Source organism: Monodon monoceros, unplaced genomic scaffold (assembly GCF_005190385.1).
Source record: "Monodon monoceros isolate NGI ecotype Baffin Bay Population unplaced genomic scaffold, NGI_Narwhal_1 Super_Scaffold_7, whole genome shotgun sequence".
Lineage (NCBI taxonomy): Eukaryota > Metazoa > Chordata > Mammalia > Artiodactyla > Monodontidae > Monodon > Monodon monoceros.
In genome coordinates, this window is record NW_021703784.1 from 64,275,189 (window position 1) to 64,292,843 (window position 17,655).

General features: G+C 47.8%; 1 protein-coding gene across 4 annotated transcripts in view; it reads left to right on the forward strand.

Moving 5' to 3' along the window:
- The window catches only part of MICAL2 (microtubule associated monooxygenase, calponin and LIM domain containing 2), a 161,475-nt gene that overhangs the window by 85,798 nt on the left and 58,022 nt on the right, over positions 1–17,655 (forward strand). For all 4 annotated transcript variants that reach the window (XR_003791352.1, XM_029207067.1, XM_029207068.1 and 1 more), the window contains exons 4-8: positions 1,902–2,109; positions 6,232–6,348; positions 7,728–7,829; positions 11,668–11,823; positions 15,370–15,470. Coding sequence is in view for 3 of the 4 variants with exons in the window: in XM_029207067.1 (XP_029062900.1) it covers positions 1,902–2,109; positions 6,232–6,348; positions 7,728–7,829; positions 11,668–11,823; positions 15,370–15,470 (684 nt within the window). In the remaining variant the exon portion in view is untranslated. The remainder of the gene's footprint in view (positions 1–1,901; positions 2,110–6,231; positions 6,349–7,727; positions 7,830–11,667; positions 11,824–15,369; positions 15,471–17,655) is intronic.

Genomic DNA, 17,655 nt, shown 5'->3' on the forward strand with positions numbered 1-17,655 from the left:
CCCTCTTCTCGCCCGCTCCTCTGCCCAGGCACGTAGCAGCCGCGGTTTTCGGCTTCTTGTCAGAACTCCGAGTTCCCATGTTAATCATAACAAGTGTGCTCGTAGAGGAACGGGCCTGGCCTCGGCCAACAAGCCTTCTCTCCTGTCTTGATAACATCTGTACCGAATTTTCTCCCTTTATGTAATTAGGCCCATTGGTATTTGCTTTGGGTATGACTGGCGTCTCTGAAATTTCAGGCCCGAAGTATGAGCTGGCGCCCAGGGTGGTGGGAAAACTGAGCTTTCATCAGTGGGATTTCAGGTTTAGCTGGGAGGGTCAGAAATGGTACGCCAGCTACTGTTTGCGTGAGAAATGTACAGCAGACCCCCAACTGGTAGGAATGGGATCCCCTGCCTGGCCCCAGGAGCGGTGCTGGGTCAGGCCTGGTGGATGATAGAAGGATGCAGGAGGGCTCCCCTCCTGCCCTTCCTGCCCTTCTTCACCCCACATCCTCCCACCCCACTCCATCCCTGGCCCGGGAGTGACAGAACTCAGCAAACAGGAAAAGATGCGCTAACTGCAAAGAAATGCAGTGAATCTAGACTTAACCCCAAAGCCAACCTCAGAGTGTCGGGGTTTGGAGTCTTGCTTTGAAATGCCCGTCACGGTCTGGCTATGTCTGAGCCAGAGGAGCTGTTTGGGGTGTGAGATAAAGAGGGAAGCTGGGCTTGGGGGAGTTGGTTCTCTGCAGTCAGCTCCAACCAGAAAGGAAGCAAAAGGATTTACATACCCACTCCCTGTCTCTGGAGTGAATTGTATCTCAGCGGTGACTTCATTTCCCCTAACAGAGTTTCCACCAACTCTCTGGGAGGTTCCTACGAGTAAGCCACACTGATTGTGGTGTGGGAGCTTCTGATATGCTTATTTGCAGTTCCCCTTTGGGAGTCTGGAGGCCTCAGATGAGTGATAACTGGATGATGGAATATAGCTAGGGGAAGGGGAATGCATTTTTTTAAGATAAGTTTTGATCCCAAGCAGAAGGGATGTTTCCAGATGCCTGTGCAATGTCAAGCAGTGGGGTGTGGATGCAGATCTCCTTCCCTGTGACTTTGCTGGGGTATCCCCAGTTAGTTAGACCCCCCAGTTGAACTCCTGCCTCTTGAAGGTGGTTCAGGAATTGCCTGGGAGTAGGGCAGGCTGCTGCATGGGGATGTCTCTCAGCCAGAATATCACCCTTTTCCCATTTTTATTGGATTGGTGCTGCACATAAGACTTTATTTGAATGGAAGGACTTTTGCCCAGCATAACTAGCTCGGTAGGTCATTATGTATCTTCCCTTCTTTCCTAAGTGGCTGTAGCTTCCTTGGGGAAGGACCCTTGTCTTGTTCAGTGTGACAGGGTCCATTGAGACCTAGCATGGGACTTGAACAGAATCCTGTTTTGTCACCTCTGCCCACACGGCCCCATTGCCTACAGGGCCAAGACCATACTCTTTCGCTTGACATTTCAGACTCTCGGCGTCTAGTTCCAGACCAATCCTTGTCTCTTTTCTCTCCTTTCCCTCCTTTCCCCCAAAGTATCCTTCTCGCCATCCACCTTGAACTAAGAGGTTAAATGCCAGAGCTGGGATTTAAGCACAGTTCAGTTTAACTCTGAACCTCACGTGTATCTTACTGTGCCTCCCCCGAATCCTTTTACCTCTGTGTCCCTCACGGGGTTTGGCACAGTGCCTGGTGTGTGGTAGGCCCACAGGTAATGTACATCGGATGGATGAATGGCGGGTCCTAACAGGTGCTCGGTTTGCACTCACTGGTTGATTTGGGTGGATGGGGGTTTGCTCCCCAGTTACGCTGCTGACTAGGGGCTTGTGTCTGCAAGGCTAGAGGTTGCTGAGTGCCTTCCTCCTCTCTCCCCTCTGCAGTGTCTCATCATTGGAGGAGGACCATGTGGCTTGCGCACTGCCATTGAACTTGCCTACCTGGGGGCCAAAGTGGTCGTGGTGGAGAAGAGGGACACCTTCTCCCGGAACAACGTGCTGCACCTCTGGCCTTTCACCATCCATGACCTGCGAGGCCTGGGAGCCAAGAAGTTCTATGGGAAGTTCTGTGCCGGCTCCATCGACCATATCAGTGAGTGGAGCCACTGGTGACACCCCATGTGGGGAGGGGGCTGACCCTGGGTGGGGTATATCTCCACATTGTGGAGACCCCAGGATATTTCATCTTGCAGGTCTCTGGGGGCTCCACACATCCAACTGGCAGACATTTAATTCCAGGCCCTGTGCTGTGCCCCACTAGGCTGGAAGCACCATGAGGCCAGGGATCATGGTATGTCTCATTCACCAGAGTATCTCCAGGGCATAAAAGAGTACTTGACACATAGTAGATGCTCAATAGACTTCTGTTGAATGAATGAATGAAATATGGGAAACAGAGGCAGAGGTAAGTAACAGAGTCTGCACCCTCAGAGAACTCACTGAGATTCTGTCAATAATAAAATGTGCTTTAACAGAGCAGTCAGACTTGCTAAAGGAGCTCAGAAGAGGGAGCCACATAAAACCATTCAATGGGCCAGGTTGTCAGGGACCTCTTGGGTAAAGGAGTTGGGACACCGTGTTGCCTGTTTGGGGAACCAGGGCAGGTTTTAGAACAGAGGAATGCCACCATTGACAGATCCTGTACCAGGTTTCCTTGAACTTTAAAAAGAGAGAGGCCATCGTGATGGGGGTTCACCCAGAAAAGAAAGGGAATTGGGAACATGGATTTCAGGTCCCGGGCCATCCCTGAATGCTTAGGTGGGGCAAGGTGAGCATCGAGGCCTCTCGCACTGACATTACTTAGGCCTGGGTCTCTCGAGGCAAGATCTGTGCAGACAGGCTTTGGAAGAGCAGCCTCCCTCCTCATGCTCTGCAGGGAGGAGGTCTTGAGCCATTTTATATACAGCAATCATGACTCATAAAAGGGAAGTTAAAGAGAGTTCAAGCATTTGAACAGATTTGTGTCCAAAATCTGTCTTGTCCATTTTCTGTGTGACTTGGCTCAGATTCTTTATCTTCTTCCAGCCCCAGTTGTGTCTCCCCTAAATGTGATTGATGCCTGCCTACCAGGAGGGCCGAGAGGATTAAATGAGGTCACGTGTGAAATGTGCTGTCTCTGTGCCTGGCAGGTCGTAGGTGCTCAGGAAGTGCTTTGCGTTCAGTGGGGTACAGTGAGCAAGAAGCAGTCGGGATCCCTAAACCAGAATTAATTCAGAGCTGCAGTCTCTCAACCAGTGAGTGGAAGGAGAACCCTGAGAGCCATGTTCTTATGAGCACAGGCACTGATGGGAAAAGGGTGTAGGGTTAGGGCGGGAACAACTGGAGAGAATTATCAGCCAGACAGGGTGTAATTCAGTCAGATACAGGAGAACTTACCAGCAGTGGCCCAGGGTTTGTTCCCATTCCGGGATGAGAAAATTCCGAGTCCATTGGAAAGAAATTTGGATTTGCCCAGAAAGCTGCAGTGTTAGCTTTCCAGATATTCCTTACCACCCACAGAAGAATGTATATTGGTACCAATCTAGAATGACAGCATTATGCACCACTTTCCCATCGAGCCTTGCTGAGAGGCAGAGCCGGGCATCAGGAGGTCTTGGGAGGTCCCAGGCTGCCAGGCTGCCTTGACAGCCAGGAGCCCCTCACTGCCTCATTAATGGGGCCCCCATTTAACCCCTAGTCCTTGGAAATATGCCAGCATGCAGAAGCACTGGCAGGACTGGAACGGAGATTCGAACGTTCAGAGTGATCATTGTCAAGGGCAGCTCTAATACCTGCAAGAAGAGAGGCAGGGAGAATTTATTGAGCACCTACTGGGTGCCAAAACCAGACAGACGAAGAACGTTGAAACTATGAAGAGAGGCCAGGCCTCCGCCACAGCCTGTTTCCAGGCAGGAGGTGGGTTGAGTTCTTTAAGCCCCAGCTGATCGGCTTCCTTTCAGACTGACCATGGTCTCCAGCCCCAGCTGTGACCTGGTCCTCGGCACTGCTCCGCAATTCCCCACTTGTCCTGTGTCGGCATCCTCCTCCAGTTCCCAGTGCTGACGGGCACTCCCCATCCCAGCCCCCTCTCCTTCCTCCTGCCCTCGCCTCTCCCCAGTACCCATTCCTTCCTCCCACCCGGAGGCCAGAGGCCGAGCTGGCCACTTCCTCTCCAACTCTAGGCCCTCTTGCTTTCCTTCCCTCCTTTTACCTGCCCTTACCTCACACTGCCCTCCAGTCCTCTGATAGAGCCCATTACTTTTCTTCATCTCAAAGTGTTTATTCTAGAAAGAGGCGACATAGACTTTGCCTATACTTTCTACTCATGCCACCTTCCATTGCGGTCTGATTTCTTCCCGCCACTGTGCTGAAGAAATTCCAGAAGCTTCCCAACCTCCCATGCCCTGGCCTCCTGTAGTCTTCATTTTCTTAATCTCTCCATGGGATCTGGTATCTTGGTCCCTCCTCCCTTGGCTTTCAGGACTGCAGCTCAGGGCCTGTTCTGCAACCCACCTTGCCCCCAGCCCCCAAGCCCTGCCCCATTCTGTTTACGCATGTTTCCTCTGTTAGACAGTGTTCCATGTCTCCTGGGCCTGGCATGGCACCTGACACATGGTAGCTGTTCAATAAATGTTAAATGAGCGAAGCCCACAAAATACAGAGGGACCCACAGATAATTTGAAACTTTATGCTCTCAGAAATGTATTTGAAGGCATGCCCATTTGTGCTCAATGGCAGGAACAAAATAGAGAAACAAGGAGCCACTTCTTGGGGGAGTTTAGGAGAGTGGGTAGGAGGTGGGAAACCATGAGCCCAGCTTTGTGGGGAGGAGTCACCACCCCACCCCTTACCCTGGATGGCTGAGAGCTTAGGTAGAGTCCCCCACAGGGTGAGCCGTTTGCTCTCTGACTTTACGTATTGGCTCTTTGCTGTCTCTCTGTTTACACCTCCTTCCATCTTCACTTTATCAAACCCACAGCCCAGTTCAGGAAGGAGGCAGGAAAGAGAGAGCCACCATCATTAGAGGATTACCTAACAGCTAGAGCACAGTCTCGGAAACAGATCTGGGTCCACATTCCAGTTTTGTTCCTGTGTGAGCTTGAGCAAGTCACTTGGGCTTGTTGAGCCTTAATTTCTCATCTCTAAAATGAGAATAGAGAATTCCCTGGTGACCAGTGGTTAGGACTCCACGTTTTCACTGCTAAGGGCCCGGTTTCAATCCCTGGTTGGGGAACTAAGATCTGGCAAGCCAAAACAAAAAAATTTTTTTTTCATTAGGAAAAAAATAAAATGAGAATAATTACTCCGAAGGGCCACTGTAAGGGTTAAATGAGAGAACACAGAGTGCTTAGCACATAATTAGTGCTCAGTAATGATCGTTACTGGTACAGGCATACCTTGGAGAAATTGCAGGTTCAGTTCTAGACCATCGCAATAAAACGAATATCCCAATAAAATGAGTTACATGAATTACAGTGCATATAAAAGTGATATTTACACTATACTATAGTCTTTTCAGTATATACGCATAACAGAATTATGTCTAAAAAACAATGTAGGGCTTCCCTGGTGGCGCAGTGGTTGAGAGTCCACCTGCCGATGCAGGGGACGTGGGTTCGTGCCCTGGTCCGGGAAGATCCCACATGCCGCGGAGCGGCTGGGCCCGTGAGCCATGGCCGCTGAACCTGCGCGTCCGGAGCCTGTGCTCCGCATTGGGAGAGGCCACAACAGTGAGAGGCCCGCGTACCGCAAACAGAAACAAAAACAAACAAACAAAAACAAACAAACAAACAAACAAAAAACCAATGTAAATACCTTAACTTTAAAATGCTTTATTGCTAAAAAATGTGAACCATCATCTGAGCCTTCAGTGAGTTGCAATCTTCTTGTAATAGTAACATCAAAGATCACTGATAACAGATCACCATAACAAACATAATAATAATGAAAAAGTTTGAAATATTGCTAGAATTGCCAAAACGTGACCCAGAGATACAAAATGAGCAAATGCTGTTGGAAAAATGACACTGGGAGTACTTGCTTTGATGCAGGGTTGCCTTAAACCTTCAATTTGTAAAAAATGTAATATCTGGGAAGTGCAGTAAAGCAAAGTGCAATAAAATGAGGCATGCCTCTATATTGCTATGCTCAGAAATCACTGAGCAGTGATAATACAGTATTCTGTATACAGGAGGCACTCAGACATTGCTACTGACAGTTCATCTCTTCCCTTCAGGTATTCGTCAGTTGCAGCTCATCCTGTTCAAGGTGGCCTTGATATTGGGGGTTGAAATCCATGTGAATGTGGAGTTCGTGAAGGTTCTAGAGCCTCCTGAAGATCAAGAAAATCAAAGTACAGTATAATTTTCCTTTTGGTCTAGAAATCAGATATTGCAAAACGGAAATCATATTTGCAGCTCCTAGAGGATGTTCCTGTTAAGGTTATTCTTATTGAGAGCCGTTTGGCATAATTTCATCAAAGGATCTTTTACCTTTGTGGACCATTGCTGTCACTTGAGCTTTGCTCTTCAGCTCCCAGGGGATTTATTATTAAGTATTTAACATATAATTTGGTTACCCTGTCACTATGAGGCAGTAGTTTGACAGATGAAGTCTAAGTAGTAAGTAGGAAAAAGACATAGATTCGGTTGTCTGGTAAAGTTCATTTGCATACTCTTCAAGCTGTGTGTATACACACATAGATATGTGGATACACTTATTATACCCACATTGATATTTTAAAATCCAGTAAAGAAAGTGAAGTTTCTAGAGCAAATATGAAATAAATGTTCAAAATATTATTTAGTATATAATATTTTTGAGCTTTATTGAAGAATAATTTACAAACCACAAAATTCACCCATTGTAGGTATGTGTCTTTCTTAGTAATTCATCTCTTGTTCCTATTAGTATATTTATATAAATTCTGATCTTTTATATACATCGTGGTCAGAGAGCTTGTTCATGATTCCTCTGCATCTTACTTACTATCAAACTCTTCTGCTGGGCCGGGCTCTCAGTTTTTGGTCCAGCTTCATGTCAGGGACCTCATAGTTTCACATGCAGGTTACAACTCTGATTTCTCCCATCCTCTGCCCAGAATACTGAGAATTTAGGGGAGATGTTAGTTGGCTTTTGCGGCAGGACAGCAGCTGTAATTTAACTTTGAGACCTGTGTGCTCTTCACCTTTCCCAGACCCCTAGTGGGTGTTAAATCCTAATTATGGGTAACCAGCAAGATTGCACCTGAAAATGGTTTCATAAAAGACTGTGTATTGCCCAACAAGAACGTTTGAGCATAATAAAGTAGTAATTCACGCTGGTTTCATTATACCCTGCACAAGCTTTTAGTTCTGTTTAGCAATGGGAAGGGACCAAGGAATGGGGGGATACAGAGAGAACATGGTAGAATCTGTTGAGATAAATAAGGTGCAAGTGAGACTGGTGTGAGGATCGTTAGGATAGACTCCCACCCTTTATAGAAACCAGTAAAACCAGGTGTGGAGTTAGCACTGCTGGTTTACCTTGTCCTGGATTGAACTGAAGCTAAAGCCAGAAGGACTCCAAATTCAAGTGTGAATCTGGACAGCTTGGGTCTTTCCGCGGGAGCCTCTGTCTGGGGTGCCCGTACCTGTGGCATTATCCATTTCTCATGACCAACACAGAGGGCATGTAATCGCTCTGTCCTGCCATCTCTCACTGCTAACTCATCTCATTTTTCTGTCCTGGCAGAAATTGGCTGGCGGGCAGAATTTCTCCCTGCAGACCACTCTCTGTCAGAGTTTGAGTTTGATGTCATCATTGGAGCCGATGGCCGCAGGAACACGCTGGAAGGTGAAGACTCTTCTTCTTCCTGGGGCTGAGGATGGAGGGATGGGAGTGGGAAAGGGTATATCAGGAAGGGTGTGGAGAAGGGGGGCAAGATGGCAGGTGCCAAAGCTGGATGGGGGTCTTGATAGAAGGCCAGACTGCCCTGCTCTGCCTGAGGCTGAGTGTTTAGAGAACAGCCATTTAATACTTTCTGAACCTCTGTTTTCCCAACTATAAAATATGGATAATAGAACCTCTCAGAAGATTGCTCTAAGGGCTGGGAAAATGTAAAAATGTTTTATAAAAGAAAAGCACCATGGAAATTAAAAGAAAAAAATCAACATCCATTTACTAAGTAAGCATCTGCCAGTGTGAAAGCCATGGTGCTAAGCGCTTTCATGCTTCTTCCAACTAAGAGAACCATTTTCATACCCTTCACGGTACTGGCTTACTGTGAACTATAATACCCCAGAAGGAGGACCCCATCTCTTCTCATAATTTTAAAGCATGCTGACTGCTGGGCAGTAAGATAAGTTTTGCCCAAACTGTCAAAGAACAAAACAGTGCCTCTCTACTTCTAAATTTGGAAGCGTTAACATGTTTTTAGGGAAGAATCTATTCAGGCTGAGAGAGGAAGAAATGCCATTGCGGAGAAATGCCTTCAATCACCTCCACCCCAGCCCCAAGGTTAATTGGTGCACAGGTTATACTAATTTGCACCAGCTGTACTAATTTAAGACCCTGGGTTGAGGACAAAGTGGTCCCACATGGCGTCTCTTGCGCTGGGGACAGGTGTGCTTTTTTTTTTTTTTTTTGCGGTACGTGGGCCTCTCACTGTTGTGGCCTCTCCCGTTGCGGAGCACAGGCTCCGGACGCGCAGGCCCAGCGGCCATGGCTCACGGGCCCAGCTGCTCCGCGGCATGTGGGATCTTCCCGGACCGGGGCACGGACCCGTGTCCCCTGCATCGGCAGGCGGACTCTCAACCACTGTGCCGCCAGGGAAGCCCGACAGGTCTGCATTTTGAGCTTGTCCTGCTCAAGGGCTGCAGGCTGCAGATGTCTGCTGGGGAGGGCACCTTCTCTGAGGACAGAACACCCTCCCTAAACTAAGGCTGATCTCACAGAACTCAGGATGCGTACGTAGTCTGCCTAGCTGAGGCACTTCCCACCTGCTATACACCCGCTGCTCCTTTCCTCTTTCTTCACTTCCATACCCACTCCCTCGCCCCAAGCAATCAATAACGGATATCAAACAAAAATCTTAAGCTGCCAGCCTGAATGCTGTACTATTAGAATTTTTGAGCCCATTCTGATGGTTTGAGAAAACTGTAAGTGTGAATATAAAAATCCAGGATCCATGATCACCTTGAGGGATGGTTTGATATTTTGTGAACATGAAAAGCAGGGCAGGAAGGGGGAGAACCACTTGAGCAACTGAGGACCAGGTAAGCAGACTAGAGCAGGGTTCTCAATGGGCACTATTGGCAATTGGGGGCCAGTTTTTGTGGTGGGGACTGTCCTGTGCGTTGTAGGATGCTTAGCGGCACCCTCAGTTGTGGCGACCAGAACCGTTTCCACACTTGGCCAAATGCCCCTGGGGGGCAAAATCACCCCAGTTAGATACTAGAGACTAGTGGCCATTTTGACCGTTTCCACAAAGGTCTAATGAAGAACCAAAATGAGGGAGTAATGTATAGAAACCCAAGGTTATTTTTTTAAATTAATCTATTTAATTTATTTTATTTTTGGCTGTGTTGGGTCTTCATTGCTGCGCGCGGGCTTTCTCTAGTCATGGCGAGCGGGGGCTACTCTCCGTTTCGGTGTGCGGGCTTCTCATAGCGGTGGCTTCTTGTTGCGGAGCACGGGCTCTAGGCACGTGGGCTTCAGCACTTGTGGCACACAGGGTCAGTAATTGTGGCTCATGGGCTCTAGAGCGCAGGCTCAGTAGTTGTGGCGCACGGGCTTAGTTGCTCCGCGGCATGTGGGATCTTCCCGGACCAGGGCTCGAAACCGTGTCCCCTGCACTGGCAGGCGGATTCTTAACCACTGCGCCACCAGGGAATCCCAACCCAAGTTTTTTAGTCAAAGGGATTTTTGACAAAAAAGTGTGGGAATCGCCAAGAGCCTTCAGTGTCTGGTAAGCCAATGTGAGGGGAATTCCCACAGGTGCTGAAGACAATGGTTCTGTCTGCTAGCAAGACAAATGCCTTGCATTAAGCAAAGTAAACAGCAGTACCTGGGATGGAGGGGAAGTTCAGGGCTACAGGAAAAGACAGATGCTAAAAAGAAAAGGGATTAGGAGGAGGTGGTCCACTGAAACGGGACCACCTGCTTGTGATCCTCTGGGCAACTGCCTGTGATAGTGTGGTTTATAATAAGGCAATTATATTTGGTCTTTGTCCCCTTTCTGGCACAGCTACCCAAACCCTTGGAATTTCCTGAGCGATAAGGGCAAATAGGAGCATTTTTTGTTATGATATTTGGCCTCTTGTCCGTGGTTCCTGAAATCAATTCAGAGCCAAAAGGGTGAAATGGGTGTCTTGTTATTCATAACAAGCTCCTTTTCACACCGAGTTTATGTTAATGAAGAGAGTTTTGGAAAGCACCTAAGGAAGGGAGGGGACTGGTTGCCAGGGGAGCCAAACAAGTGATTAGAGGGTAGGAGCTTTCAGTCCCACCCTCTGACCTCCTGGGAGGGGAGAGGGGTTGGAGATTGAGTTCAGTCACCAATGGCCAGTGATTTGATCAGTCCGACATCTGTAATGAAGGCTCCACAAAACCCCAAAGGAGATGGTGTGGAGAGTTTCCGGGTTGGTGAACACGTTGTTTGGAGAGGGCGTGAAAGCTCCATGCCCTTTCCCCATAACTTGTTCTAAGCATCTCTTCCAGCTGGCTGTTCCCGAGTTGTTTAGGAAGTAAGATGTTCTCTGGGTTCTGAGAGCCACTCTAGAAAATTAATCAAATCCAAGGAGGGAGTCCTTGAACCTCCAATGTATAGCTGGTTAGTCAGAAGCACAGGTGACAACATGGGCTTATAATTGGCATCTGAAGTGGGGGGCAATCTGGTGGGACTGAGCCCTTAACCTGTGGGATCTGATGCCATCTCTGAGTAGATAGTGTCAGAATTGAGTTGAAGTGTAGGACACCCAGCTGCTGTCCTGGAATTGCCTGTCGGCGTGGGAGGAAAAAAAACCCCATATTATAATTGGGTGCAGAATTCTTACGGCCATTAAAAAGCGATTTCAATGTATACCGTTGAAAACTGTAAGAGCCTCGATTAATCACTGAACTAAAATAATTGCAAGTTAGAGTTCCATCTATTCATGGTACATTTACTGACTGTGTACTAAGTGCCAGTCACTATGGACTGGAGGTAGAAAGAAAATTTGTTAAAATCTCTGTTGCACAGGAATTCAATCTCATAATTCTACTGTTCAAAGGGGGAAGAAAAGAAACCGTGAGAAATGCTGACAACGTAGTTTCAATTGTATAAGTTTAAAGTGCAGATGGGTCTTTCATGAGACTACCTTGCAGCAACGCCTAACACATCCTCTAAAGGATGAGCCCTGTGATTGCCCATTGGAGAAGCACAGTTTAGCCTTTTGTTTGTGGAAACCTAACCAGGATAATTGGTCCTATAGATTTTAGGGAAGGAAAAAGTCCCACTGACTTTGAAAGGCCTCCAACGGGTTTTCTCCTCGGGGACAAACCTCAGCATTTCTGCCTGCCGCCTGTTCTCTAGATCCAAAGTTCTGGTTTCACTGGCCTGTCGGCCATCTGAGAATAGCTTTCTCAGTAATCTTTTCCAGTTTTCACACCAAATCCAGAAGAAAGACCGACTTTTCCCCTTTTCCTCCCACAGGGTTCAGAAGAAAAGAATTCCGTGGGAAGCTGGCTATTGCGATCACCGCCAACTTCATAAACAGAAACAGCACAGCTGAGGCCAAGGTGGAAGAGATTAGCGGCGTGGCTTTCATCTTCAATCAGAAATTTTTTCAGGATCTTAAAGAAGAAACAGGTGGGACCCTCACCTTTCTCCAAACCAGGCCATCGTCCATGCTTCTCTGTAGCATACAGGGGTTGGGGGAGGAGGGCACTCAGCTTTCCCAGCTCTTGGGAACAGGAGACTCACGCTGATAAAGTGGAAGCAGGGATTTCTCTTTAGGATTAATAATGGGCAGGATTCCTTCGGGGACAAGAGGGATTCTTGAGGGAAAGTTCTAGATGTTGTACATGAAAATAGATAAACATTTATTTACTCAGGACACATTTACTGAGTGCCCATTGAATGCCCGCACTCAATGTCATGGGATACACAGTCGAGGTTGACACGGTACCCTCCCAATAGTGGCTCCTTGTCTAGGGAGGGACAGCCACGGAAACCGTCCTAATGCAGGCTGGTGAATCTAGGCCCGACGCCAATGTGGAGATCCCGGAGCGCTCTGAGGGGGAGCCAGTAACCTGTGGGTGGTCCCTGAAGAAGCATAGGTGCTTTTATCAGTGCACCCGCTGCCCTTTCCCTGAGGAACAGTCACAGATGCTGGGGCGGGGGTGGGGCACGGCACTCACCCAGGGACATCAGTTGTCCCCAAACCATGGGACTTGAAGAAAGAAGGGATTCATTCATTTACTCAACGGATATTTATTGAACACCTACTATGTGCCAAATGCTGTTCAAGGGCGTGAGATAGAGCAGTGGGCAAAACAAGAACCCCCTCTCTCGGAGCTTATATTCTATGGGTTGCGGAGGGACCATCAATAATCAAATAACATGTCAGGTGGTCTATAAGGATAATGGAGAAAAAATAAAGCAGGGTGAGGGCGAAGAGGGATGAAATTCCTGCTCCCAATTAAGTAAATTTAAGATTTTTTCCCTTTCTTTTTAACCTGATTTGGAAATATATATATTTCTCATTGAAAAGGCAGTGTAACAATGTTAAATAGAAGTTTTGTACTAAAAATAAATCATTAACACCCAGCACCACCTAGCACAGGAACAGTCCTCATTTTCATGTAGTCCTTTACGGTAATTTTCCACCTGCATCCTTACTTTTTACATGGCTAGAGCTTTTACCATAGTGTCAATCCTCTTATTCTCCATTTCTCATTCAGCATCACATTTTAAATACTGTCCATTGTGCCCAGTCCTACTGATGGTCAGGTTTGTCGGAATAGCTCTTGAAGTGGATATATTGTCACCCACTGCTGAAGCATTTAAACCAGGGGTTGGCAAACTTACCATGTGTTTTTGTATTGCCTTCAAGCTAAGAATGGTTTTTAATATATTTTGAATGGCTGCAGAAAAATCAAAAGAAGAAATTTTGGGGACAGATTGAAAATTTATGAAATTCAAATTTTATAGTCCATAAATAGAGGTTTATTAGAATGCAGCCAGGCCGGTTTGTTTACCTTGGTGCCATGAGGGCTTTCGACACAGACTGGATGGCCCACAAAGCCCAAAATATTTACTCTCTGGCCCTTTACGAAGAAGTTTGCAGACTTCTGATTTAAACCTTTCAGTTATTTACTGTTACCAATAAAACTACTTCCTTTGGATTATTTCCGTAAGATAGCTTTCTAGGAATGGGATTAGTTATTGAGCCAGACTCTGCTTCTTACTGGCCACAGCAATGTGTGTCCACTGCATGACCCTCTGAGTGTCACTATGGTGGCATTATTTCATATAAAAAAAAAGTATTTCCTTCCAGCATATTATGTCCTTTTGAATGATTTAAGAATTCTCCAGCCCTCTCTTCATCTCAAAAACCAAGAAAATAAATGCTTAAATAAACCACCAAATATAAATTATGACAGGACATCAAGTTTGTTTTTCCAAATGTTTCAATGAGCTTCCTTTGCACTTTGCAAAGGTCATCACCTTTGGCCATTGTTCGACAACAATGCCCTTCACAGAATGAGAGGGATGTATTTCCTGGGATCCTCTGGGGGGCCCTGTGCATTGATGGCTGTTTCCTATTTAACGGTCATAAAGGGGTTTCCATGGTTACCCAGCAGCCTCTGTGATAACTGCTGATAAGTTGCCTTGCGTCTGTTCCTTTCTCTCCTTTGAAAGAAACCAAACCAGTGGTTATCAAACTTGAGTGTGAATCAGAATCACCTGTACGGCCTGTTCGAGCACAGATTGCTGGCCAGACCCCCAGAGTTTCCCATTCTGTAGGCCTGGGGTCGGGCTCCAGTTATTTGCACTTCTAATAAGTCCTCAGGTGATGCTGCTGCCGCTGCTGGCTAGGGATCCCACTTTGAGAAACACTGCGCTAAGCTGTCATTTTACGGCATTTGTTTTAAAGGCAGAAACCTAGTCTATAAAGTCTTTTGCAATTGGTGGAAAGCACAGAAAGATACAACCCAGTCCTCTGATTGAGTTTTTCTACTAGGGCACCTGGGTTTTCACACATACAGAGGGATGGTAGAAATGTCCCTTAGCAGTCTTTGGAGAATTCACACAGCTCTTTGCATCTCTGGTCACATGGAGGAAACGGTGGATGGGACTTGGAATCAGACAGGCTGGGGTTCAAATCCTGGTTCTGTTGCCACTTAGCTGCCATGCCACAGACAGCACTGTGCCTTCCTGCAGCACGTACTCAGCTGTGACTTGGAAATACTGGTCTACAGCCCCAAAGGGCTTTATGAGTTTTAAAAGAAACTGGCTAGGGGACTTCCCTGGTGGCAAGGTGGTTAAGAATCCGCCTGCCAATGCAGTGAACACAGGTTCAGGCCCTGGTCCAGGAAGATCCCACATGCCGCGGAGCAACTAAATCCGTGCGCTACAGCTACTGAGCCTGTGCCCTAGAGCCCATGAACCACAACTGCTGAAGCCCACGTGGCCTAGAGCCCTGCTGCGCAACAAGAGAAGCCACCGCAATGAGAAGCCTGTGCACAAGACCCAATGCAGCCAAAAATAATTAAATAGATAAATAAATTTATTTTTTAAAAAAGAAAAGAAAAACAGTGGCTTAATCATATTGCAGTATATAGCGCAGTGGTTAAGAATCCGCCTGCCAATGCAGGTGACACGAGTTCGAGCCCTGGCCCGGGAAGATCCCACATGCCGCGGAGCAACGAAGCCCATGCGCCACAACTACTGAGCCCGCATGCCTAGAGCCCGTGCCCCGCAACAAGAGAAGCCACCACAATGAGAAGCCTGCACACAGCAACAAAGAGCAGCCTCCGCTCGCCGCAACTAGAGAAAGCCTGCTCATGGCAACGAAGACCCAACACAGCCAAAAATAAAATAAATAAATAAATAAATTAGTATAAAAAATTTTTTTAATAAATGTGTCAAATCAACATGTTGTACACAAACTTACACAATGTTATATCTCAATTTAAAAAGAAAAGAAATAGTATCTTTGTGGGACTGTGGTGACTAGGGTAAATTCTGGCACTTGATCTTATCTTTGCTCGCCCTGTATGTCTTAAAAACTTGTCGAACACCAATATTCTGCAGGTAAATAGTGAGACCCGTAATGAGGCAAAGCAGGGCTCCTGACACACAGTAGGCGCTGAGGAAATAATACTGAGTCCATGAACCTTCTCTTTTCAGGGATTGATCTTGAGAACATTGTTTACTACAAGGACTGCACCCACTATTTTGTCATGACTGCCAAGAAGCAGAGCTTGCTTGACAAAGGTGTCATCATTAATGTACGTATCGCTTGGCTATGATGTCCTGTCTTTCCCTTTGTGACCTGGGCTGGCAGCATCAGCGAGTGCAGGAGCATATGTCATCCTGCCACAAACTGAGTAATGGGGCGAAGAGGGAAGGGACCACCATCCACCACGCCCTTCTCCTTGGTGGTGCATGAGTGTGTTGGATGGAGGAGCCCACACGAACAATAGAGGCAGAGGTGTTTCTGCAAAGAGCTGGGCTGGTGTGGGAGGGGGAAATGCTGAAATTCTTACCCAGGTGTTAGTGTGGGTTCTTAACCACTGAGAGATCAGCTGAGTCTTTTCCTTTCAAGTGTCTCATCCCTGCCTCCTTTGCTGGGAGGTCACACACATACTTTGGAGGCAGATGGGGGCTCCTTGTCCTAGTGGGATCCAGGCAGTTTCACTTGTGAATTTCACGCTGCGGCGTGAAATGGGGGAAAGCCCTATTGCAGTCAAGAAGACTCAAGTTGAATCTTCGCTCTGCCACGTATTAACTCAGGACTGTGACTAAGCTGTTTGCCTTCTCTGAACCACAGTCGTCTTGTCTGCAGAATAGGAATAATAGTTTCTATCTAAAAGGATTGTTCAGAGGAATAAATTTTAAAACGTATACAGAGCACTTGGCATGTAGCAAGTTGGTAGCTTCCCTCCATAACTTCTCTGCCTGGTTTGGACACTTGCTTTTTTGTCCTGCTGGCTTCCTGGCCTCTGCTTCCTGCCTTTGCACCTTCATGCTTATACAGAGAGCAGGGCTGCAAGGAAGGAGCACATGGAGTGGCCAGCACCAGGCTGGCACCTTCTTTGGTCAGGTTTCAACCCCTCCAGAGACCCTGTTCCTGCAGCTGCCGCTGCTGCTGTACCCTTAAGATAAGGATCATGCAGTCCAAGGTCAGCCTGCTCTTGGGGTGTCGGCCTGTAGCCCAGGCAGCATGGTGACCATTCATCGCTGCTTGTCAGAGAAGAATGTGCCTATCCTCACGCCAGCTTGTGCTGGCAGCCGGCTGGGCAGCTTTAGTAACCCAGCCCTCCCCTGGGCCTCCTCCACATCAGCTCAGGGCTTTGCTGAGAGCCCGAGCTGCTGGACAGAAGGCTGGGAGTTGGCGGGGGGGCGAGGGTGGGGTTGAATGAAGCCTACTTAGCACAGTCAGCAGATGTGCGAGCAGTGCGTTTCAACATCTGGTGCCCCACTGCTGATCCGGTCTGGGGGAGGTGAGGCCATGTCCCCATTTTCCCTCTGTTCCACAGGTGTCCCTCCCAAAGTACCTCCCCTATTGAGTTGCCTGTGTCAGATAGTGAAGGACTATTTGGGGTCCAGGGTGCAGGCGCAGAGGGTACCTTTGCAGGGGAGGGTCTAGGGAGACTCTTGTTTATCCCACCCCTGGAAAGTCAGGCCAAGTTTGACTTGGGGTTCCTATTTCACTGGCTGAGTAGTCCGGCCTGCTGAGATGCTAAGGTTCTCCCAGGTCATCCCAGGGTATTTGTCCTGGCCACAACATGTTACTCATGGTGACTTGATTTTTTGGCAGTTGTCAAAGCCCCTCCATGCTCCCCTCTCAGGCTCTGTGTCATGGCACAGGTGGGTGGGAGCTCCTCGCTGTGGTCTGATAATTATTGCAGGAGCTGGGAGCAGATCCCAGGCCCACAGTTGTCCTCATCAAGGCCTTCCTTCTCCCTCAGAGAATCTGGGAGTATCAGCTGAGCTGGTGCAGAGGGCCCTCTAGGTATAAGACATGAACTCTAGAAATTGGAGGCCATGGCTGGACATGGGAGAACTGGACACCATTTGGTTCAGGAGCCCTGGCTTGAGTCTCCAGGTGTCCAGCCAAGCTCTATAGCATTTGCATAAGCTGGGAGCTGACCCGTCAACCCCGAGCTACTTAAAATACCATTCTTCTCTTGCTCCCAGAGGAATGGCAAGTCCCCTGTTTTCCTGTCCCTGTATGGGTCAGCGTCTTCCTCGAGATGCACAAGGTGCTGAGTGAATGTTTGTTGAATGACTGACTGACCTGCTTCCCCATCTATTCCTGCTGATCTCTGGGCCTCTTTCTATGACTACTTAAGGGAGAGTAAAGTTTCTCCTCAGGAAACCCTGCCTCTGGGCTCCCAGCTGTGTCCATCCTTCCTGGCCCCTACCCCTGCTGGTCCATGCACACACAGGCTTGGTCTTACCTCAGTAGGA